Here is a 26,239-nt window from a genome sequence, read left to right as displayed (position 1 = left end):
TAGCTTGTCTCTGTCATGACACTCGAGTCGAGCTCGAGTCGCGATTGGACGTTGACTCGACATGAATCGAATCATTTCACAACGATGACACGACTTTACAAAGGGAAAAATGACTTGACGCGACTTGACTCAATTTGAGTATTGACTCGACTTGTACTCGAGTCATTGCGTATGACTCGACCAAGTCTTATGACGGTAGACATTCCATAAGAAGGCTTCATCTAACTCTCGTTTATCAGCACCGATACTTGAAAATAGGCCCAGAAACTCTCTTTATCTGCTTGACTATATGCATGCTAAAAGTGAGAAAAAGCGTATATATATTACAACCCTGGCTGGCTATAGAGTACTATAGTGCGCAAAACGAACTGTACATCAACAGAGTGTTAAAAGAACGAACATGGTTGGTGATTTTCACCCAAAACGTAAACATTATAAGGAATATTTATTGCAATGCAATGTGACTTCTGCTGTTCAGTTTCTGCAGATACCAGTTCAGATATGCTAGGGTTACCATACGTTCTCTTTTAAGAGTTTGTTTTCCTTTTTTTGAGAGTTTTGGTTAAATATAGGTTAAAATTCGACTGAGATGCAGTAAATCAGCACTTAAGTTACGAGTCACGCTGCTATTTCGGGAGCTTAGACCACAGAGTCGGGGAAAATTTACATTTTTACAGGATTTTACTCCGGTATTGTAAGTCTGAAAATTTTGAAAAAGTGTTCTCCTTTTTTTGGATTTTCAAAATACGGTAACCCTAAGTCTAAGATATATGCGAGGTTGCACCTTGGGAAGTGTTGTTATGTTGTTCGGTCCTAACACAACAGCGTGATACCGATTGGTCGACTGCAAATGAGCTATTGCAAGTTGGAGATAGAATTGGCATTTCAGAAGGGCGGATTTTCGATTTCGAAACCCAACCTCCCCTGCGTATCCATGATAGCCAAGACGTGGTGTGTCATCATAACTAAAATGTATGAGTTTCGTGTGTGTGTAAAGCTCCAGGGAAGCACTGCGACTGATTAAGGGAACCTCTGTGGTTCCGTGGAATACCGGTTAAAACCGCTGACTTAAATGGTATGCCAAAGAACCGACTGAATTACGTTGAACAACACCATGGCATAGCGGATTGCGGTGAGGACGTAACCAAGTATTACAGCAATATTCGAAGCCCCATTTCGTGTGCTCGTCCAGATTATGCGTTTCTGTCTGTATTTGCTAGATCTTGTGTGTATTTGTGTCTCTTGTCTGGAAATACACTTCGACGTCTTTTGACTTGTATATAGGTAGCGGCGTACGATTCTGCGCCAATTTGCTTCGATGCTTTCCTCTTCTTCATTTCATTGTATTGCAACGTCGTGAAGCTTCGAAATAACGGAAAGTCAATTAACGAGACTATCAATGCATGAACGAATGAGTGTACTTTTCAAACTTCCGTTTCTATAATACGTCACAATACATCGGGTCGACTGTCTCTTTCGTTTCGGTATTCGGTAAAAGCTATCATTCATTCCATGCTCTTTTCCTATGCAACACTGTAGAGAACATCGACAGTATTACAGCAATGCCGCTAATATGCGGTAATACAACATATCTCTGAAAACGAATTAATCAATTAGTTTAGCAGATAAACTTTAACGCAACAAGATTGTTTCCGATACATAAGTGTTGGGAGTTTCTATAAGGCTATATCTATAGGCTACTCTCGCTTAAGTCACCAAGGCAGTGATGAAGTGACCCTTGAATTGCGTCCACAAAATCGCCACCGATGGACCTATGGGATTTACATTTCTTGAGTGATGTATTGACGATGGCCTCTCATCAGAGACGAAATTGAAGCCCACGACGTTGTTGACTTTCCGCTCCGCATACACGTTGATAACACTTCACTTGGCTTAAGGTTGAGATTTACGATATTTACTCATGATGGTGCAAATGAGGAAATGTAACTTTTAAGACGCTGTCCAACTTTTATTAAGGTCCTAGATTTTGAAGGAAAGTCTGTTTGATAGTGACGCGTGAATTTAGCAAATGGAATAGCGTAGAATGGAAAACTACGATGTGAGGCGAATTTCTCCGCTGGAACTGGGCGGTAGAGGACATAGGCTATCATGTGGTAGGGAGCCTATGGCTCGCGAGCTATATATGACTCTTTTGGGTATAAGATATGGCTCTTTGCCAAATATTTATTTTCGTACTGAATTAATCAAAATTGCGGCTACTTGTTAGTAAATTTTCATCACGACCAGAATAATTATTCCCGTGGCAGTATAAACAATAAACATGTCTTTGAGAGGTAAAGGCAATGCCGTCTTCAGGTTTAGTTAGGGGCTCGAAATATTTTCAAAATCCTGAAATTAAGTTACTGTCGCGCCAGCGACCAATATCACTTGCGAATTCGATTCGACTCGAAATCCTGGATTGGGCGATACTTTGATTGATCAAAGAGAATAGCAGACCTGGCGACACTAATATCAATATGACAACGCAGTTTTCAAATACACATTTTCTTCCTGATCTACGGCGCGAACTCGAATTACAAACAACGCCATAGCTATCCACGTTCTTGATCGGAAAATATAGCTCTACCAGAGATAAAATAGGCGTGTAGCGCAACGTTATATGTTACCGCCAAATACTATGAGAATTGATAAGTCGATCAGTATTTAGATTTTCGGAATCAGTGCAACAGTTACATTAGATTAATATCAGTTATATTAAATTCTAAGCTATTTACGATGAATTGCGTTATCAATAGCGAGGCTTGGCCCGTCTGTGCCTTACCTCGCGTTTCACGCTTTATTTTCAGACAATAAAATGCAAATTGTGTGAATTTGGGGGAGAAAAATGTTCAAAATCTATACTCATTCATGAACATCAATAGCAAATACCAATAATAAGTGAAGGTTTCAAAATTTTCGTTAACAGCTTAGAGAGGGTAGGCCTGTATATAATGCTGTAGTGACCATGTTTGGATCCACCTACGCATGTGATCATGGATTCTCGCATTTAAAAGGAGCATCACGGCGAACTAGACGTTCTTGTAACTCAAGTTTACGCATGCTCAAGTATGACAACCAGCATCATTAGTTCGAGTTTTCACAGAGAAAATGTGGCGCACACAACGAATCCGATGTATAGTGAGTTCTGATTAGTGCTACCATGACTTCAGGAATTTTCAATTGTGACGTAACAGCTGATGGACATGTATGGCTCTTTGGGAGGGAAAATGAAAAAAAAAATATGTCAATATGGCTCTTCGGACAAAACAAGTTCCCGACCACTGGGCTATACCGAATGTCGAGTTGTAGAGCGATGCAAATTCGAGGTTGAAAGTAGTCAGTCATGCTACGCGCATGAAATCAATCGCGGTTAACTTAACGGATTATACCAAAAAGATAGTGACGCGGTCGCGATTTCATAACACCTGTCTGGTGGACCGTTCTTCAGAGTAAGCGTCGTATGCTGAAAATGGCATGCTGAAAATGGTGAATGGTGATTTTTCATTTTGAGATCAATAAATTCATTCGGGCGGAACTACTTTCGACTGTCCTCGAAAACATCGTCAGCCCGAAAAATTACAACTCACTCTTCACCGCGATTGATAGTTCGAGAACTACGTTGGCTACTACCTTCTACAATCGCTACCGTTCCCCGTCGAACATATCACATTTATCATATATTCGCCAAATCCAATGAATTATCAACTCCGGACCAATTCAATACAACAAAATTCCAACAATGATACTCTATTGTCGATGGTATAATATTTAGCCATTGTATTCTTGAGTTAAACAAACAATATATGACCAGGCCATTGACCAAGCCAACGTATACTTGACGGTACACAGTACAGGTTTAGATACAGGATGACGAGTAGAATAATATAATTAAACAGTGGTGCGAGATATAGCCTTTGGATACACAATCATAAGAGTACTTGACTGCTATTTAGCGTTTATAAAGTTTTCAAGTAGGCCTCAATTAACCAGGTAGCCTGTTCTGTTTATTGATTCCATCTTCGTCGTTATCATGTGAAGAACTTGGCTGCATAGGATATACGAACAAGATCTATAGAAGCTATAGTTTAGTATTCATGGTGTTTTGACAAGTATAAGATTCCTTTAGGCGGTATTCATAATTTCATTCCTGAGCTGCCAATGCTGATTAATAACACGGCATTGACACCGCATATACGGGTCGGTTGACGACGAGGAGACTACATATACCTCCAGCACTTATAGGAAGTGACTCTGGAGACGAACTAGTACGGACTCAAACCTGCAGACCGTCAGCCTGAACTTTACCCTACAATCGTTTCATATTCAAGATGTACTATGCTTTCTGCACAGTTATCTTCCAAAGAATCCACGTGAAAAGGGAAGTCCAGGAACTCATTCCAATACATGCTATCTGTTCCTAATGATATTTCTTCATCCAATGATACTATTGTGATCCCGACTTCGTCTGTTATAGGTTCATATTCAAAACTTACTAGATTGACAGTCTGATCACTATGCCTGATCTACTAAACCCAGAAGAATTGAGCGATGAGCAAATGTCTACTTTTCGACGCCACTTCGACAGCTTTGATTTCAGAAAGGAGGGCTCGATTCTTACTACTGATTTAGGAACGGTTTTAAGAGCATGTGGCCAAGTTCCTACGGAGGCGTGGATTCGTGAGAGAATAAAGGTGGGTAGTTAGAACCCAGCTAGTGGATCTATATGCTACCTATATATGATGGCAACGCCGAGAAAAACGATTCGATCACTCGAAACCTAGTCGAGTAGTGATTGAAACGAGTGTAGGTTAAGCGGAGGCGGTCAGTAACGAAATAGGTACTTCAACTTTTTACGAGTCCTCAAGTCGGGTTTGCCGACTTGACAGTGTACTACTTACCCGGTTAATTTTGTTTATTAACTATACTTCCACTTTTCCTCAACAGTTTTTTTTAAGCAATAAGCTTATTTTTCTACTTTCGATTTTGCAGAAAGTAGTTTGTGAGAGAAATTGTCATGACAACTGGGCGAAATAGGCGATGTATCCATGTAACTGAATATGTTTTCGAAAAAGACGCCTGCTTGCTGTGTCATTAGTCATTTTGCATTAGTCGTGAATAGCGTATACGTCTTGCAAATTCGAAGGTGGCCGCCTCCGAATAATTGCTAAATGTATATGCGAGCCATCGACTAAATTTAATTTCTGAAATTCATCTTCTTCCTCGCCTTGAAGTAGTTTTGACGTGTATTGCCACTTCTATTTGAAACTGAGTAGAAATTTACGGAGTTACCGCTACTTTCTACTTAGATAAAAATGGTCGATAATCTTAATGATCGATAATCTTATAGCTGGCGACTCAAGCGCAAAATGTCAAAATACCTGTCGCAATATGCAGGTTAGTACATCCTACTGATTCTGAGTATCAGCATTATGATCTGGTCAGCGTACTATAGATCACCTCAAATTTCGCTCTTCAAGTCTGAAATTGGCATTGTCACAAACTATCGCATGACATGAGATAAGGCTGTTTGAATTTTTTTATGAACCATGTCATCATACAAGTGCAACTGTATATATATAACTCGATACCTGATGTAAGACTGTGTCTTGTAATTATTTCTGAGAATCATGGATGTATAGGATGAGATTTAAATTTAAGATTTGGTTCCAATAGTTGCCTTCAGCTTCAGCACTTATAGCCCGCTACGTCAATCTACTTCTAAAGGTCCGTTGAGTCGGAAAGTTAAGTATTTCCCGATATTGATAAAAACTGAAAAGCTTACTAGAAGCTCGTTGATATTTAGGATAGGAAAAGGGTTTAAAAATAAAATACGCAGATGCTGGTGACGTCATATTTTGTGATACGATTGTTGATATACAATGTCCTTTCCCATTGTCTACTAGTTGCTGACTATTAGCCTTGACGAGTGTCAGTCGAAAATATTCGGGTTCATTTCAATATGAATACACTATTCAATTGTAAAATGAATTCTGCACTTCCAAGAAGCTCTTCAAATATAGGGTTACCACATTTTGGAATCGGGAAAGGAGGACTCTTTTACCAGATCAGATAAGTTAGTTGATCAAAACTGAAAACAGCCGATTTCGCTATTTTTGCTGTGAAATTTGGTGAGTTGACTAAAACAATAAAAAACGTCGTCACTTTCTTTCGACTTCCGATTTACACACTGTTTACTTTTTTTACTGAAATCGTCACTTTCGATCGGACCAGGAATTTCCCGCTCGAACGTCCGTCTTTTCTATTTAGCGTCATTTATGCCCATTTTTACTTCAATCTGTCCATTATCTTAGCTATAAAAGCTGTAAAGGAGGACGAATTGCCAAAATGGAGGACATTTAGTCGTACCCCTACTCGGAGGACATTTTTAAAAATCTCAAAAAGGTGGACGCATGGCAACCCCATTCAAATATACACAGATGCGCGAGTACGCGTACAATACAGCCAGTAGGACTGGGCACAATAATTCGAGTACTCGAATCTGAATCGAGTATTAATTTTTATGATTAGAGTCGAGTAGTAAAAAACGATTTTTTCGAGTACTGAAATTATACGCTCTGGCCACTGTAAGTTAATTCATCAACAATAATTATAGATTCGATATCATTTTCTACTGTGGAAGCCTTGAAACCTCGATTGGCCGTATCGTAGCATACGAATCATATAGAACAAAGCTACGAACGTTACTGGAAATAACACATTTCCGTAGTCATGATCATCCCACAACATTGTCACAAAGTGCAATGAAATCGGTATGGTCGAAAAAATACCAAAGTATCATTAATGTGACGTAGAACAAGTGTTATATTGTTTGTGGTAGCATAAAAGGTACGTTTTTGAACATTGACATCTTGTATAGTGTTATGACGTCATAATGAGTTATATTAGAACACTCGACTCGAAGCATAATACGTGAGTCAGGTATTCGATTTTGCCCAGCCCTAACAGTCAGTCTTTCTTATTGTATATGACGTCATAATGATCGAGACTCAAATACTCAACCTATCAGACTTGAGTTATAGTCAGGTAATCGATTTTGCAAAGCAGCCCATACCCCATAACGAATGTTCTTTGTAAGCAGGCCCTTTAATTGGTTGTGGATCGTGTGGGTGCTACGGCGCTGTGTCCTGACCCTGACTATATATCGAATGGAGTGTTTCTTAACCGGGGTTCCCGGCAACCCCAGAGTTCCATGAGCCAGTCTCAGTGGTTCCGCTGGAGGACAAGACACGCGCTGCACTCGCACATATGACTCGTGATATAGCGCAGTGGTGATAACTCGCCTGTCTTGACCATGAGCGACTGCGACTGCATATAATTTGGCGCGATTAGCGGTAGTCGAATTGAGAATGTTGTGGTCGTACGTTGTGCGCATCAGTGGCATACCTAGGAGAGGTGTGGGTTCGAAATCCAAACCCCTGGGTTCTGAAAAGATGATTCTATTTCCAACAATCAATTAGCACATTTGCAACTGCAGTCGCGCTGCTGCGTTCCCCTTCACCAGCGAGAGACTGCTGCGGTCACAAGTAGTCACTGCTCCCTAGTCAACTGTCTGATCTTGGCTCCCAATAGTCCCAATGACATATTATTTCGAAACGATGAATAGCACGACTCTGCACTTTGAATACTGTGGTTTGTCGAACTGAAATATTAACAATTAACATGCAAACGATCGATAGATTTAAATACTTAAATAAGAAAATAACATGGATTGGAAAGGCCATTGAACACGAACGAACCAGTCCATACAAACAATAATCGAAAGCAGAGCCATCCAGTTTTTTTGAATGGTTTTTCGAACTAAACGCAAACGTACAACGCTAGTACATAACTGCAACACGTACAGGCGATAGGGGTAAAGCAGCACTGGGCGAAGCAAAGTTTGGAGATATATCGATTCGAAGAAAGTTTTGCGAAATAAATAGATGTGTTTTCCCTCGAGCCGGCGTCGCCCGGCTAGCTCAGTCGGTAGAGCGTTGGACTCTTAATCCAACGGTCGTGGGTTCGAGCCCCACGTTGGGCGCTACTTTTAGACATTTCGGTACGTTTTGAGGCGTAGGCGTAGGTAATATCGGTTTAATCGGTAGCAAGTATAGAAACCCGTTTTACACTCTACTCAATATCAACGTAGCAATACTAAGTCGCCGAGTACATTTTCCGTTAAGGCGTAAGAATATATTCCCTTCCGAGTCCTCGTCGAAATTGTTGACAAATCGACGGAAGATATTGATTTTCATCATCATCATTGGTTTATTAGCAATTTTATGGGATTAATTATTATTATATCATTTGATTGCCCCAGTTGATGCATTTGGCGACGTTTAAAACGTCAAAATATACTTCAGCATTGTGGCATTATGTGGCCACAACTAAGTCGCCGAGTACATTTTCCGTTAAGGCGTAAGAATATATTCCCTTCCGAGTCCTCTTCGAAATTGTTGGCAAATCGACGGAAGATATTGATTTTATGGGATTAAATATTATTATATCATTTGATTGCCCCGGTTGATGCATTTGGCGACGTTTAAAACGTCAATATATACTTCAGCATTGTGGCATTATGTGGCCCGGGTCGTCGCTATAGGTATCGTGGACATTGATATAGGCCAGGGCTGACCAACCTTTTCGGCCCAAGGGCCACATTCGATTGACGAACTTTTGCGCGGGCCACTATCCGCGCGAAGCGCGAAAATTTTTTGAAGTTCATAGGTCAATAATATTATCACTTGACTATATTGCGGGCCTGCTGTATATCGCTGGGCTAAGTTTGCGAGGACTGGGCTATTCGGGGCATGGACATATCGATATCGAAAGCTGTGACCAACATGCGTCAATCATGTCGTGCCTATAGGTTTCACGGTGGACGGTCTTACTTCGAGCGCAAACGCAAGGTAGCATATGTTGAACGACATTTTGTCTTGTAATCGCGAATATAGTTAAACTATAGTTAAACTACGGTCTCTATAGTTAAACTCAATCTGATACATTAGGTGTTCTTCCATTTTCACAAAAGGGCAACAATATTAAAAACAAGAAAACGAGTGACAACATATTGCAATAAGCTTGTAGAAAATTTTTACCTTTGATAAATCTATCGCAAATTATTCTGCTTTATTGTAGTGTACGAAGATGTACCAATATGTGAATGGCTGATGGATCTGTCAATGCGTCGGAACTGATATTTTAGTCATCACATCTCAAGTATTGCGGCCAGACTAATCAAATTTTTGGTTGGCCTTGCAAGCTCAGAATCTGTGCAATCCAGTTTTGATGATATTAAAAATATCGGAAATTACCTCGCGGGCCACTCAAAACCTTCTCGCGGGCCACGGGTTGGCCGGCCCAGATATAGGCTATCACGTCACTGAAATCTGAAATGTAGGGTTGGAATTAGCAACATGACGTCACGTGACGTCATTACGTTCACATTCGTGTTCACACGAACCTGAAGCTTTCAGAGGTTCACACCATCCCCAGCCTATATCATGTAAATAAGTGCAAGCACACTGGATAAAAGAAAGAACAAAGTATAAGCATGCGACAAAAATGAATGCTCCATGTGTCGGTAGGCGAGGTCGACATGTCAGAATGTGGTCTGGTAATCTTGAGGGCTGACTATATTGACTGACTAGCACGCAGGCTACGTAAGAAGCGCATCCATCCTCAATTGGAGGTAGGTATGGAAATACATAACAGCTCCATCAGTAATAGAAGGTATTTGCACTGCACTACACGCTGGCCGTCGCAACTTCGCAATTCATAATACACCGTCAGCTCACTACATCGATAACAATTGTCTCGCTGCGCTGCGATTGTCGGATTGTTAGGCCAATTGTAATCGGTGCGGTAGATTCATTTGTGCCTCGCCATGAATTTATATCAATACCGTAATCGCCACTGGCGGTTCGCCAGATTATATTTTTATTCGATCAAGACGCACGCAATGTACATTGTACAATGCTATACACAGCTTAGTTCAGCAAGTTCGGGCTCGGTAGTCGGTACCGTAAGAGAGGCTTCCAATCGTACAGGTCTTTCGATTACAAGACCCCCGTAAAAATAATAATGGGCCCAAGGAGTTATTCTGAGAAACCAAATATTACGTAGCATAGAAATTACTATATAATGAGCTCACACACCAAATTTTGAGATGCTAGACGCAACAAAAGTGTACCTTCCCCCGTTAATGTACGCGGGAGGTATACAGACACAGACAGCCTTACTAAGTACACGTAATACAGTTCAATGCATTTCAAAACGTTCCAGTAAAACCACACAACCAGTCTTCTCGCCTTCGCGGCCGTTCTGACCCTCACGTTACCGAGGATCTAGTCCAGTGGTTCCCAACATGGGGGCGTGAAAGCTCGGAAGGGGGCGCGAAGAAGCGGTCAACTGAAGAAAAAAATTTACGCCTGTTTCTCTATGTATACACCGAATTTCATATTTTTTAATTCTCTAATGAACAGTTATAGCCTTCCATGCCATCAAAAAATCTGCTGGAGTTGCTAGTATCTCGGTTGGATTTTGTGACATGACGATGAGGGGGGCGCGAAATTTTTCAGTATAATAAAGGGGGCGGGCCTAAAATAAGGTTAGGAACCACTGATCTAGTCAGAGCGTCGAGAGCACACATATCTAATCCTTACGTTGATCACAATCACTTTACATAACGTCGCCAGGCATGCAAACTGTCTCCTGCGAAATGTTTCTCGTCAGCCTTGCGCGTGCGCAACTGCGCGTTATTGAGGATTCGGCGGTATATGCATTAACATACTTACAAAAGCATTGTATTGCCAACATCCATATCTGTCGAAAAATCGAATTGGTGTAGGCTAATTCCAGAGACGGTCAAAGAAGTTGATACTCTAGTACAGTGGCTCTCAAACGGGGGGCGTGAAAGCATCTGGAAGGGAGCGCGAAGCTGCGATCAACTGAAAAAATTATTCGCACTCCGCGCGATTTACCTCCAATTCATAGTTATTGCTCTGTTTATACTCCGAATTTCATATTTGATAATTCTCTCGTCAATAGTCATGACTGTCATGATAAGTCATAACCTTCCCTGCCACGTAACTATCCGTTGGGATTTCCTGCATTCCGATTGCATTTTGTGATATGACGATAAGGGGCGCGAAATTTTTCACTGTCATAAAGGGGACGTGTCTAAAAAAAGTTTGAGAGCCGCTGCTCTAGTAGAAGTAGAAGTAAAAGTATCTCCTCAAGTCGACGTAACGATTTCCAATTCCAAGTAGAATATGAAAAAGTAGAATAGGTTTTCCAAGCCTAGTTTTGCCGAAAACAGAAAGCTGCTAAAAAGGACGATGCGGAAGTAGAATAAAGTCCTAATCACTTTTCAGTAGTGCAATTAGGAAAAGCCTACTTGAGTACTCCGAAAAGTAGAAGTCTTTCGTTATTGACCACCTCCTGTGTAATTTATAGCATTTAATGTAGCCTATGGAAATGCAGTAGGCCTACGTCGCATGACACATTCAGTATTTTTGTTCAGTGATATTAGGGTTCATTTCAATATGAATATTCTATTCTATATTAAAGTTCTGTACCTCCAAGCTCTTCAGTATTTTAATGACCTTGGATCATTGTTTCTTAATCTTCAATTACCGCGACTGGAAGTTTAACCCGACAATTCCCACTTGGCACATTGTTACAAGACATTCATTTGATGTGTATACTGTATATATTTGTATTTATATAGCGGTTCTCGCCTATACGACGTTGAAGACTTTCATAGCTGAATTATTCTAGTTCTGGGGATTTCATTCAGCCTATATATACGCTGAGACGGGCGGTAATACGAAATTTGTGAGCTACTAGATTGGATAATATCCATGGAGCTTGCTCGACGTATTGAACCATGTGGTTTCTAATGTGTCTCGTGTTTTCTTTTCCTTACAGGTTGTTGATCCGGATGGCAAAGGCATCGTGGAATGGGAAGCATTTCTGAGGTTATTGAAGCAATCTTTAGTCAGCGGAAACCCTGATGATGAGCTCTTGGAGTCGTTCAGGCGATTTGATCAGCTGGGAACAGGTATTTGTATAATACTGTAGTTGTAGGCTTATATGTGGTAACTTAGATGTAGGATTGCAAGTGCGTGTGGTGGCCAATCCAGACGTGACCCCTCGTTTAGTCGTTTTAAATAAGCACCAGCAAGGGTTGCATTCAAAACAAATGGTTGTTTAAAACATGTTTTAAACAGTGTTTTAAACAAAGAACTTAAAAAAAAATTGTGTTTTTTCAAGTTGCATAATTATGCCATAATTGTGTAAATACTTTCCAAAACATGCTGTATCAGCCTACGGACGACGATTATAGCCCACCTATACCATATGGGATGGTTGGAACCCTCGATATAGTCTGTTCAACAGCTATAGTACGTAGTAGATATAAATCATTGGTACGGAATGAATGTTCTGATGATCATGATGATGACAGCCGACCGTAAAACTGCTGCAAGACGATGTAGTCCTGGTTAAAGATATATTCTTTGGTCCGTTTAAGACAGTGTTTGGCAACCTTTTTCGTCAAAAGACCTATATTGACCCTTGTAATTCTTAAGGAGCAATATGACAGTATCAATCCACTGTGATGTCACAATTTAAGTCTCGTGACGTTGTGGCTAAAAAAGCAATAAAATATATTTTTAACAATGGCTGTTTTAAACGTGTTTGTTTTAAATTGATTTTTGTTTTAAATGCAACCCTTGTCGACATATGCGAATTAACTGTGACGAAGCAATGTTTACTAATTATAGTGGTTAAGCGCCAGCGTCGCGACAGCAATGGCAGTGGTTCGAATCCCGGTTCGGACCAACTGCTATGTGTCGGAGGTTTCTCTGGGCGCCTCATCGCTGACCTCACTGCAATAGCAGTGTTTCCAAAGCCCAGAGTGAAGGTGAGCCGAGCCAAAAGTCGGCAGCAAAGTACAAGATATGGGCGCATGAAATACGAGCGTGACCGATGGTGAAAGAGAGCGAGAATGGAAGTCGTCCGAAACATTACAAAGACAAAGGACTGAAATAACTGAAATTAATGTCGTGGCGCAAATGACCGTATAGAGGCGATAAGCCAGTGGCGGCTCGTGACAATATCGGGTGGTGGGGCAAGGGATGCACGCGATTTTAATTGTATAAATGACGCCACAATAGTGTATTCCTACGTGAAAATGTGACTTCGTGGTGGTCACACACGGTTTGTATGGGGTATAGACATTAGGCATGGTTAATATAGCTTACGTATTTCAAATTATTCGAAAGAAAATATTAAGTACAGTAGTTGATACCTGCATATTGTAACATTGTATTAGTAGGCCTATTGCGCGCGGCGTGATTTCATAGTTGTTTGTTTGTTTGTTTTATTACATCATTGGCGCTTATCGCTATTATAGTCATTTGCGCCCAGTACATCAATTTCATAAATGTCAGAAGTCTTTGTGCTTTTTGCTCCTGGAACGCGATCTTTAGCTGCCATCTTTCAAGAGTTCGGCTCTCTCTTCGTCTGGGCTTTTCAATGCGCTGTGTTACAGCGGGATCGGCGATGAGGAGCCCAGATAAACCTCCGACACATAGAAACATGGCAAAGCCGTGACTCGAACCACCAACCATTGGTGTCGTGACTGCAGTGTTTTAACCAACTGCGCCACTCGCTTCATAGTTGCAAAAAGTTTAATGACGAGCTCATTGAAATCTGGAATACCCAGAATGAGAGCGTTGAGAATCATGAGCACATCTAACGCATCGAGCCTAATTACTTCAGCAAAGTTGAAAGAAAGCGATTCTTCAACTATAGGAATTGAGGAATAGGCTGATCTAGTCATCAGCTGTTAGCCGTCATCGAAAACGAACTAGCTATCCCGCTTGACAGGGGGTTGTAAGCAAATGGCTTGAAGGCCACAATTTCACGGTGAAATTGATATTGGAGAATATAAAATAAAGTAAATAGAATCTTAGTAAACTGTTTCATGAGATCATCATCTCATCCCCTATCTCAGTATGAAACTCAGTTAAAATTAGCACAGACCAACACTGGCTTTTGCGTGAAATCCGCAATGCGGTAGTTAGGCCTATCTGTCAGATATCTCTACCATACTCGACCTCGATAACGAAATTACAGCCCTAATCATTGAGTGTCAACCTCGGGACTTCGCACAGCTTCGTTACTAAAATCAAGACATACTGTCCAAAAGCTCATCACCGATCTAGATACGGAGTAGGCCTATCGTTAAAATCAATAAAGACCAATACCGGTTTTGCGTAAAATCTGTTAGCGATAAATGACGAGTCAGCTCTCACTCGACTTAGAAATGAAATTACCACCACATATAGTTCGGTGATAAACTTAAAACTTGGTACAGCGTTCGTTATAATATTAAGACTTACTATGCCAAATGTCATCACCGATATCGGTATGGAACATCGTCAAAATCAATGGAGACCAATACCCGCTTTTGAGTAAAATCTGTTTGCGATACAAGACGGATCAGCACACAGTCAACTTTGGAAACGAAATTACTACCCTAAACTTTAAGTAGCAACCCTGAAACTTGGAGCAGTGTTAAATACCACCATCACGACATAACATACCAAGTTTCAAGAATTATTATGTTGCGAAACACCGTCAAAATCGCCTTATACCAGCAAAGGTCGACCCAACGCATAGGACGGTAACATAGTTCAGGTTTATATACCATTGCTACATCACACTGGCAGGGCGACTTGTCAAGTTGCCCCGGTTGCTCGGTAATTAGCAGAGATGAGCGGATTTGAAATTTCTATGTCCTAATCCAATCCAAATCCGAACCTTCAAATCCAAATCCAAATCCTAATCCATAACTTTTTCTTATTCAACTCCATGTCCAATCCTAATCCGATTCCAACTGGAAATTCAGAAAAAATACTAATTTATGCAATGGAGGGATTCGAAAATTTTCTTTCACAACCAACGATTCACTTGATTCAAGATAACTTAGTAACCATAAGTACATTAATAACTGATCTGAATAAAGTTTGTCGCCATTCGCCACACGACATTTCAATCTCCCAGAAAATAGGTAAATCCAATCCAAATCCTAATCCGTTCTGAAAAAAATGTCTAATCCAAATCCAATCCAAATCCGACAAAATTTCACAAATCCTGTTTTTTCAAAACCTAATCCTAATCCATGCTCATCTCTGGTAATTAGATGAATAAGAGAGAGTGGTTCACCGTTTCTTTATTATGAGCGGCTTTGAGAGAACAGACAGTGAACGCTTATTATGAGCGCTACCGGGGCAAGCCCCGGTTAAGCATTTACAAAGCGAAAACACAGAAGATAATTCGATTTTCGTAGAGACTTCGCTATATATGGGCATTTACAAGCGAAAGCACAAAAAGAATGCGATTTTTGCCGTGATTTCGCTATATATTGATTGCTGAGCGTATATAAATAGTAAATCATTGTTATTGAACAGAATTTTAGGTGGGGCAATGCCCCAGTTGCCCTATAGGACGAGCCGCCACTGCGATAAGCACCACTGTGTATGTGCGAATAAAACAAACAAACAAACTAATTATAGTCAGTTCTATATATCCCTGATTATAGTTTACAAGTTACTTATAGTCTATCACATCTCTTACTAAAACTCAAGTATTTTTAGGTCAAATTGATAGTTCCCAATTGAGGGAGATCTTGACGACGTTGGGAGACAGCCTTTCTCCGGAGGAAGCAGATGAGCTGATATCAGACGCCGATCAGCTTGGGACTGGGAAAATAAGTTACGAATCTTTATGCCGGACACTGGTTTACGGACCAGATTGATCGTAAATTTGATAATACTCCAGTACAGAAGAAGAAATATTTGCCGCACGCGTTGCAATGGTAGCGAATGGTTCAAATCTTTGTTCACATTCAAATGCCGTATTTTGGCGAAAAACAATTGTGAATATGACACCCCCATACATAAACCGACAAAATTGATTTTAATAACATGAATTGCACTTGTTCTTGATCATGTATAGGTATAGATTGCTTTTGAAAGACTACATATAATATACACTATTCGAAATCATTATTGTATTTAATCGAAAATTTCCAATTTGGACTCAACTTCCTGTTTGTTAACCAACTACTAGAGGTACTATATGGTATTCACACTCCGATTCATAGCTTTTTGTGGGGTATACTTCAATGTATCTCCAACAAGCGAATGGTGTGTCGACAAATCAATGTTTTGCTTCGAACAATTTATGTTAAATATTTGGGCCGTGGGTCATATGCGCCCCCCCCCCCATACCAATTTCCTGAAATTATATTCTGCATTGTATCAATATTGCCCACTAATTCTACTTGTTTACTTGTTGACGATAAAGAATCGTGATCTTAAAGGGGCATTGCACTATAAAAATAATGTGGTTTCAAATTGAAGGGTAAAACGAAAAAAAATTGGCTGTAGCCGTTTGCTTCAGAACGCCACCGTAATGGAGCTGCAATGTATTGAAATTTACACAAACGCATCACGCTCCAGCAGTCACGCAGAGATCGAACTTTATATAGTTGTCAGCCGATGTTATGAAGGAAATATGTCGTACACGCCAAGATGGAAGATATTGTGTTCAACGGAAGATGTTCAGTCAGGAGATTTATGTCAAAATCAGGCCTAGTCAATTCTATTTCTGTCTTGTGTATTTTCTCTACGACTGTATAGATATAATTCAGTGGTTCCCAGTCGGGGAGTGAGACCTTCGTGAATTTTTTAAACTTTCGTATGTAGAAATTGTGGATATCAAATTGTCGATTACAAATTTTAGGAAAGTGATATTCCAAACTATTAAGATGCATTGTACAGATGCCGGGGACCTGACGTAACTACCTTTTTGAAATCCGACTTCTATAATCATAAAATTTCCTAGTATGCTTGATCAGGGATGGCCAAGTTGCGGCCGTCTAAGAATTAGGGTTGCATTTAAAGCAAAAATCAATATAAAACAACACGTTTAAAAGCCCTTGTTTAAAACATGATTTTTTACTTAAGCAGCTATGACGTCATGAATGTTCAATTGTGACGTCATAGTGGAAGGGCATTGACAAATGAAAATATAGGGTAAAAATAGCTCCTTTGACGAAGTATCTGTACTATTGTTGTTTAACCGACTATTTTGAGGGTTCCAACCATCCCATATCGCTATACGTCGGCTATATCCGGTAGTAATTGTCCGTAGGCTCATAAAGCATGTTTTTGGGAAAGTATTTACACAATTATGGCATAATTTCACAACTTGAAAAAAGTACAATTTTTTTTAAAAAGAGTTTGTTTAAAACAAAACAAAGTTGCCAAGTTTAAAACAAAGTGTTTTAAACGCCGCTTGTTTTAAATGCAACCATAATAAGAATAAACATGCGGCCGTTTGCACGTGTTTTGATTAGCATGTGTTGACCTTGACGGTAGTCAACATGCAATTTGGATTTACGAATTGGATCCTAAGTATTTGAGAGATTTTAATTCAAGAGAAATTCAAATTCAAAAAGAAAATTTTTCTAATCGTTTGGGTGATTCCAATATATTTTCAATTTCTCTACAGCTACACCGACAATCCTGATGGGAGGTCACGAAAAACAACATGCAACAAAGTGATTAACAATGGGCCCACCCTGAGATGCATCATCATTAATTAGGTACCCTAAATTTTCGAATATACCCCCTTCCTCAGGTCTAGCGGCAAATCTTGTGACATCGGCTAACAAAGCATAAATATAGATGGAGTGAATATGTGCAACTACCAATATTGAGGAAATGCCAGAACATTCGAATGCTGAAAAATATGCAGTGTCAGTCAGACAGATATTATTGAAATTCTCATAAGATCAAAACCCCACAAGATTGCGATAAAATGAAATGTTGGTGACTCGCTCTCGCGATATCATGTTCTGCATATTGATAGTAGGCATGTATAGATGTTATGTTCTTGAGCTTGTTTGAACAATAACTCAATACGACGAGGTTGCAATAGCTTCAGATGTTGACGCACCGGGATTCAACCTCTGCGTCAATCGCGCCATTTCTGTCATGACTTTTGCCATTGTTTCATGTAGGCCATCATTGCCTGCTGCTTCTCAAGAATTTTCAATATACTTGCTTCCATGATGTATCTCAGTCGCAGAAATAAATATGAATCCGACTTCTGACACCAATTGTTATGTTCTTGATCTTGTTTGAACAATAACTCAATACGACGAGGTTGCAATATGAAATCAGTATATTATCAGCAGAATAACTTTAAGACAAGCGACACGATCCAGAGTACAGTTAAACGAAAGACCACGAGACAACAGAACACAGGGTATAAAAACGAAGCACGACACACGAGGAAATAATGATTGGCGGTAATTACTAATCCTAGACACATAAGAGAAACGATACCAACGTAAAATGCACGAACATAACAATAGAGAGGTCATAAGATTATACCTGCGTATATTTGACATAAGTGTACAGCAGTTTTTCCCAAAACGTTTTTTAGCTACCGCCCCCTGGACAACAAATTAAGTGCCAGCCCCCCCCCCCCCCCGACACTCCCTCACCACGCCTAAATCATAAAACGAAAGCTGTTCTGCATTTATTGCAGCTAAGAATGAGACGGATGAAGCTGGGGTATTATTATCATCATCCTCGAGATATTGGGTTCGAGTTTTTACTTTTTACTTTTGATAAGAGCAAGCTCATTCTAAAAATCTTCAGTGCCCACGTCCCGTACTGTCAAGTCGGTTTCTGCTGTGAGTCAGAAACTTTGTCACGGCACCAAAAACACGTTCTATCAAATATGAGCGAGGAAGGGCAACGACGAAAAAGTCAATCCGACTCCAGTCAGACTTGGACAACTAGAAATTTTTCAGCTTTTTCGAATTAGATTACAATTAGAATTACAGCTATACAGCTTTTTGCAAATTAGACTAAAATTAGAATTAGAGCTTCATAGCTTTTCCAAATTAGATTAAAATTAGAATTAGAATTACTGAATTCGGAAAAACTTGGAAATTGAATGAAATTGTGAATGAGAAATAAATACAGCCAAAAGTTCAGTTCATATCAAATCACAGTGGAGTCTCATCACCGTGAGAATGATTAACGTCTGTATACCAAGCTTTGCTCGTTTTTCACTATATCAGGGGTCATCAACACGCAGCCCGCGAGGTCATATTTTGCAGCCAGCGATCTGATCTGTGAATTTGGAAGAACGCGAATAATGATCATCACAATTGTTCAATAAAACAAACAAACTAGCTACTATGCCAGCATGGCTATTATGCGATTTCATACACCGTATATAGATATTAATATGGGGACCACGTATCACCTTCGCCAAAATGCAATCAAAAATAAATGAAAATAAGTATAATAATAAGTCTAATTGTAATCGCGATTATAAGAGAACTGTTTATTCCTAGAGTTGATTAAGGCCGCTTGGATGTTTGGTCAAAGACAGTTGTTCTAAACCTGGGGGTCGTTTGCCTTTATTCTGAGCATCGCGAAGATGTTGGACGTCATCAGCTTCTAAAATAGGCAGTGAGTAAGTTTGGCAAGCTGACTTTTTTATTAATCAGCCCATCATTTTTCGAGCTGGACCCCGGAACATTTTCAAATTGGAAATGAGCTCACGGCCATTATAGGTTGGGAACCACCGGCTGTGTAATCTACATTCTACTGGTATATCTTATAGGAATATATGGAAGAACCAATATTATTGGCAGACTTCATTCACAAATTGTAACAAGCAGATGCATATAGTAAACCCGCAAGTAGTTGCATCGATTACCCTATGGTGGGCCCAAGATTACTGCTTTTTTGGGCGGACGGGGGATAATAAAAATGTTGTTTCGGACCTGGTTACACCCCACAACCAGACAACCGCACCGACCGAACGGTTTAACAGCAGTGTTGGGATGACTCGAGTCATGACTTGACTCGAGTCAGACTCGAGTCACCTTTTTCGTATGACTTGACTTGACTCGAGTCACTTTGCTAAAATGACTTGACTTGACTTGACTCGGCGTATCAAAAATGAGGATTGACTCGTGACTCGGAGCAAAATTCACGAGTCAATTTCAAGTCATCAAGTAATCGATGTCGATAAAAGTCACTGTATCTCACGTATGTCGAATTGTTCACGAAACGCTGCTGTAACCCGCGAGAGCGACCAATCATTCAATGATCGTGCGTTTTACTGAGCCTCCATTGTTTTCTCACTCTCACAAATATATTGACCGCAAACGAAGTCGAAGCTTACAGCTTACTTTGTCGTAAACTAGTATAGTAAAGTAATTTGATAGAAAAATGTATATTTCACTTCTCTGTTCTTACCTTAACCAACCTCTTGTGTTATTAAAATTGAATTCGAATATAGTTTACATATAGTCCCCACCAATTGGCGCAGGCTCGTAAATAGGTAATTTATTGCATCCTATCAATTCCTTTCTCTATTCTCTATTTTGGAAGGTGACTATAAACTGAGGGTATGCAATTACTTACGTAGTTTAGTAGTTCTACGTAGCCTATATGTGAGCGATACAGCGTGTATATTTAACTCTATATTCGTTCATCGGTAAAAAAAAACAATGACCACTCAACCTGTATTTCAGACAGCTAGCAAAATGCAATGACGTAATCATGCTTATTAACTTGGAAAAGGCAACTTGACTTGAATTGTGACTTGACTCGTGATTTGACTTGACTTGACTTGACTTGACTCGACTCGACTTGACTCGAGTCACCTCCAAAAATCGAGTGACTTGACTTGACTCGAGTCACCTTCGAAAATCGATTGACTTGACTTGACTCGAGTCAAAATGCGCAATGACTCGAAATGACTCGTGACTCGAAGGTAGTGACTTGATCCCAACACTGTTTAACAGAGCTGTCAAACACACAACCGGTGGACCGGATAAGGTCCACTAGACGATTTCATCCGGCCCGTCAGAAAATCTGTTGTAGACCCAAGCAATCACCAGCGCTCATATTAGAGATGGCCCAATTCAAAATCTATGTTTCACGTCACTCCTGTATACAGTCTACAGGCGAAGCTTCGCTGGTGTGACGTCATGTTGAGTGACACTAATGTGTTCGTACCTTATTGTGAAATCCTCTAGGGGGCCCTGAAGAAGGTCCAGAATTTGATCCACAAAATATAGTAACCTTACCCTAAATTGCCCTGACTGAATCGAATCTGCGCGTTTACTGCGAATTTAGCTGCTCTATTTATCAATCGTTTCAACACTACGCAGCAGTTGCCTTCTAAACCTACTGCACGACCCCCTTTGTTCTCAGCGCCCCCTATCGCCCACTTTTATAGCAAACGCCCCCCCAATCGCTTATTTCATGACCAGCGACCCCTTAACGCTCGCGAACGCCTCCAGGGGCGCTGGCGCCCACTTTGGGAACCACTGCTGTACAGTGTACATTTTTCTCTGCCTTGTTTTTTCGTCGATTGTGTGTATGGTGGTGGTGGGGTTATCTGGGGTTCGAAAATAGGCCAAGGGGGAGGGGGTCACGGAGAATAGTGTTGGACGGGACATGAATGTCATCAGATGTATGGTGGATAATGTTTGTAATAATTTATTAATGCAGTCAACCCTATATTTCATATGAGCGTGTGAAACTGTGCATATGTGCACTGTGCAGGCTACTTTGTGCTTGCTTAGTGCTTAGTGCTTAGGCCTTTAGGCCTATATTGCAAGCTGGTGTATCAACCTTTGATAGACGTTTGACGACTTGACATGACCGCGGTGTGGTCAGTAGGGTTACCATATGTTGGAAATGTGAAAAGAGAACATGTTTTCAAACTTTCATACTTACTGGAGTAAAATCCGGAAAAAATGATAAATTTGCCCCGACCTTGTGGTCGGTTGAAAAAAAGGTCATTTTTCCGACTCGACTCCAGAAATAAACACTTTTTTGAATTCTCCGTTCGATGACTAAAAAAATAGATCACCTTTCCGGCTCAACTCCCGGAATAGCCGCCGGAAGGTTACTTTAGTAATGATTTCCTGTATCTCAGTCGAATTTTAACCTGTATTTAACCAAAATTTTCAAAAAAGAGGAAAAATTATCAAAAAAGAGGACATTTGGGCGTCCTCCGAGGACACTTTCAAAAAAGTTTTTAAAAAAAAGAGGACAGATCTCCTCTTAAAAGCAGACGTATGGTAACCCTAGTAGTCAGTCATGTAGATTTTAACATGAGATTTAACGAGTGACATAGCTTTAAATTAAATGAAGCCGTTCGTCACGTCTGTCAACATCGATGGATGTTAATAATCAACCGATTGAATTACGGTAGGCCGACATCAGCCGTTCAGTGATGATTTAGCATGCGCTATACCTCCGTCGGGGAACTATAAAACTGTGACGGAATCCGAGGACATATGTACTCTGTACAGTACACTGTACAGACTTTTTGTACTGTAGTATAGACTTCCTGAATAGAATGTCCAGACGTCGATTTGATCCCGTGATCTGGATAAAGCCGTCAGAAGTTCGTTATACGACGGAAACCATATCCGATCATTTCAGCAACGACCAATCCTTAGTATCAGTCTATGAAAGGATTTTGAAAAAGAAGCTTAGCGTCGACGACATTCCCACAATTAGGGTCACGTGGAAGAGGGATAACTGGTGGGCATTGGATAACAGACGCCTCTACCTGCTGAAACAGCTCGAAAGCCAGCGTGAATTGGATATCGCGGAAATGAGACAGGTCGATATGACAGACGAGGAATTCGAATGTTACAAGCCAGCACACGAAGGAAAGACTGTGAGGCTGGAGAGTTCTGCGAAAACACACCGTCCGGCTTTTCGTCGAAGACCATTGGACACTTCGTCGAATTCCAACTGGCTATACAACTGCTTCATAGGACTGGTGTCATTTATATGCATAAGTCTGACATTGAAAATAGGCCTGGAATTTTACAGAGTGTTGGACGCTCGTGCGAGGAACCGAAAGTCATGAATGCTGCCGACTAATAAAAACACTTGCCAAATTTTAAATCAACGACCTAGCGCAGCTTGAATTGGAATTCGATCAGTATGGCATGAAAGGTTTACGCAACTGAATGGCGATCGAGTCTGTATGTGCATTGTGCATGTGCAATTGTGCATGTGACACATTTTTCGAGTTCACAAGTAGGTTTTGTATACCTGCACAAAACTTGTTCAAGTGGTTATGTTTTTAGACTAGGATACTTCCTTTCTACCTTACAATTTGGATTTTGAAAAGTAGAAAGTAGTTTTGGAATAAATTTGCATTGGTGTTGAGTGAAATTGCTATACGAACGGCGTGAAATAGCCCCTGTATCACGGTGATTTCTTCTTCAGCAACATGTGCACGGAGAAAGCGTGTGTCGCGTCCAGTTATGTCAACCATCCTTTCGCTAGGAATATGTCTTGCTCGTCCTTTTAACCCTTGGCCTGCAGTAGTTAGTATGATCGGTCGTGAGGTGGGTGGGGTTCTTATGGGCCCGCTCGCACATCGCCTGGAAACTCGTGTTGGCATATCGCACTTTTAGACCCCCCTTCCGCTCACACATCGCCATTGGTTCTTATGGGTGCGCTCGCATGTCGCACTTTCAGGTATAGGCATCTCTCGCACATCGCATGGAAAACTCGCGGTGGCATGTCGCACTTTCAGGTATAGGCATCTCTCGCACATCGCATCGAAAACTCGTGGTGGCATGTCGCCCTTTCGGGTAAAGGCATCTCTCGCACGTCGTACTTTCGCATGTCGTGCTTTCGCGTATAGGCTGTGTTGGTGACTCGCCATGTGTTCTTATGGGTGCGGTCGTGATTCGTACTTTCAGACATCTCTCGCGTGGTGTTGAATAGTCACCAACAATAACCGCACAAACGGAAACGGGGCTTGTAAGAGGATTTACGCAGTGCGACCTATATTTCGAATGATCTGCGTGTGGGATTGTTTCCCGGCCAACCGCTACTATCGAATATTACACTATTCCATTCAGTGCGAAATAGTTTGATCGTAAATTATTATATATGACATCGTAGTTTAGTCGTGTCAAATGACCGATCGTGTTCTCTTTCCTCGCTATTGATTGCTAGCGGAATAATACTTTCGGCTTATTCGCTGTTTCGCGCCTACAGAATAGTCTGCTGTTCACAGTCGCAACTTCATCGCGATAGCACAATTTTCACACCTCGATCAGTAGAACAACACCGCGCTAACCCAGTTGTCGAAACACATAGGTCATACATTTTACGTGAAAATGAAATATTGTATTGTGGTATACAAATATGCAAACTATTCTTTCAATTCGACAAGTCTAGTTAACTGATCGATTTTCAAGCTGCCGACACAGTTTTTAACACGAGTGAGTTGATAATTCTTCCCGGGTACGAGCGAGGCTTTGTTCCATTGATCCAAAACCACCTCGCCAGTATCATCCTTCAATGTAAAACTGTATAATTTCAACTCCTTTCCGGCACCAGAATTGACCATCTTCTCCTCTCGAGAAACACAAGTAGCGGTGATCGAGACGTATTCATCTTTATTTCCGTATACCGATTCACAGGTCAATAATGGGTATTCTTCAGTCGTATGTCTCGATTTTCCATGTAGAGTTACTGACGAAGCCCGACCAAGTAATACAGCAGGTTTTCCAGTAAATTTATCAATTTGAACCCAACCGGATTTGACCATGAGTTTTTTTCGTTTGGTGAATGCTTTCTCAAGGTTCCCGAACAAATCACGATTGAAACACGTGAAAGATATCTCTTCGTTATTGCCATCGATGAATATACCTTTGAGATATTGGCTAACGCCACCTCTTTTGGGTGATGAGACGAATTTGACGCCGACGTGAAAATTTGAAGTTGCTCCGACTTGCATAGTGTTGACGCTGTTCGATGCCATATCGTTTGATAAAGTGGGAGTCATCAACAAACCCGTCGATATTTATAGAATTAGGCACGTGGTATTGAGTGAGTTAACAGTCTTTGTATAATCCTGATGACCCGCGTGAATAGACTTGGATTGAAATAAACTTTACAGGAGTTCTGTAAGAAAGGATGCCGTTCACAAGTGACAAACGACACGAATGAATTTTCTTCTTACCCAGTCAATTATCAATGTACTGTAGTGAGTATTCAAGATGTCTGTTGTTAAATCTCTGTACAATGCAATCGAACGAATGTCACTTTTCATCGCTGCAATGCTTATGACACTAAAAACACCATTCCAGTCGATACCGTATGATCGAATCGAGTTAACCAACGCGGTAAAATCACACTTTCGAACACGGTTCACGTTTTCTCCATGCACATAGAAATCTAGCACTCTGTGGATGAATTTTTCCGTTTCACTCAAGGTGGGGGTTGTTAAGTTATGATAATTCAGAAGGTAATTCTCAATAATCACACTAGTTACCATAACGAGTAACTATCAACTGAAAAAGTAAACCATGACACCGCGGGTGTTAAAATGGTGAAATATACCGCTCGATCACCTAGAAAGAAGAGGTCTGTGTTAGCGTGTGAAAAATTAAATCTATAAATAGCCAACACCCACGAGTCGATTGTTATACTTCGCTGTCACAGATATAAACGTTGGAGCAGTTAGATTAATTATTATACAATGGCCGCGGTTCAGATAGATAATCTTGACAAATTTGGTTATGAACCAAATGCATTCGAATCGCAATTTGAAGAGAACGCGGATATCTTTGATGCAATTAATCCTGGTGATCTGATGACGCCGGATTTAAGAGTTGAATCCGCAGAACGCGACCTTACGGCAACGATCGAAATGCAGTCAAACTATACAGATATAGCGCACCAGGCGTGGCTGAAGTCGGGTCAACTAGCTAGAGAAAGCGCGATTAACGATCTCACGAACTTGGTGACGATACCGTGTGTACCGACCGACGAGACAGCCGTTAGCAACGAATTACCGAATCCCGAGAAACCGTCGACTTCTGGGATGACGATACCGCACCCGCGGGGTCGCTATCGGTGACTGATACTCCTAAATCTGTATCAACCGGCAAGCCAACTCGAAAAAGAACCATATCGACAACGGCGGGCATACCATACCGGCTAAACAGCTTCGTAATGGGAAATCGAAAATTTTGAATCGTACCGAATCCAGACAGAAGGTTGGTAAGAAACCTGTGAAATCTAAAAGCGCGAGTGACGATGATTTTCGCGACGACGTGAAGGGAAAAAAGAAG

General features: G+C 40.8%; 1 protein-coding gene, 1 long non-coding RNA gene and 1 other non-coding gene across 4 annotated transcripts in view; 2 read left to right on the top strand and 1 right to left on the bottom strand.

Moving 5' to 3' along the window:
- LOC145434101 (uncharacterized) overlaps positions 1-26,239 on the bottom strand; it is an 83,160-nt gene that overhangs the window by 9,473 nt on the left and 47,448 nt on the right. The gene's annotated exons all lie outside the window — the stretch shown is intronic.
- Positions 4,450-16,395, top strand: LOC145434099 (uncharacterized). Of its 2 annotated transcripts, none has more exons than XM_080311396.1 (3): positions 4,450-4,691; positions 11,932-12,064; positions 15,669-16,395. In XM_080311396.1, the coding sequence occupies exons 1-3, from the start codon at positions 4,515-4,517 to the stop codon at positions 15,827-15,829; spliced, it is 471 nt and encodes a 156-aa protein (XP_080167522.1). In that variant the 5' UTR covers positions 4,450-4,514; the 3' UTR covers positions 15,830-16,395. The 2 variants fall into 2 exon arrangements, with proteins under 2 accessions (XP_080167522.1, XP_080167523.1); XM_080311397.1 differs by lacking the exon at positions 4,450-4,691 and adding an exon at positions 8,532-8,909.
- On the top strand, positions 7,969-8,041 carry Trnak-cuu (transfer RNA lysine (anticodon CUU)). Its single transcript has one exon. It is a non-coding gene; the product is annotated as a tRNA-Lys (tRNA).

This window comes from Botryllus schlosseri, chromosome 2 (assembly GCF_051294905.1).
Source record: "Botryllus schlosseri isolate E-star chromosome 2, Bs_hap1, whole genome shotgun sequence".
In the NCBI taxonomy this organism is placed as follows: Eukaryota; Metazoa; Chordata; class Ascidiacea; order Stolidobranchia; family Styelidae; genus Botryllus; species Botryllus schlosseri.
The sequence above is the reverse complement of the archived record's forward strand: the minus strand, read 5'-3'. Positions and strand labels throughout refer to the sequence as shown.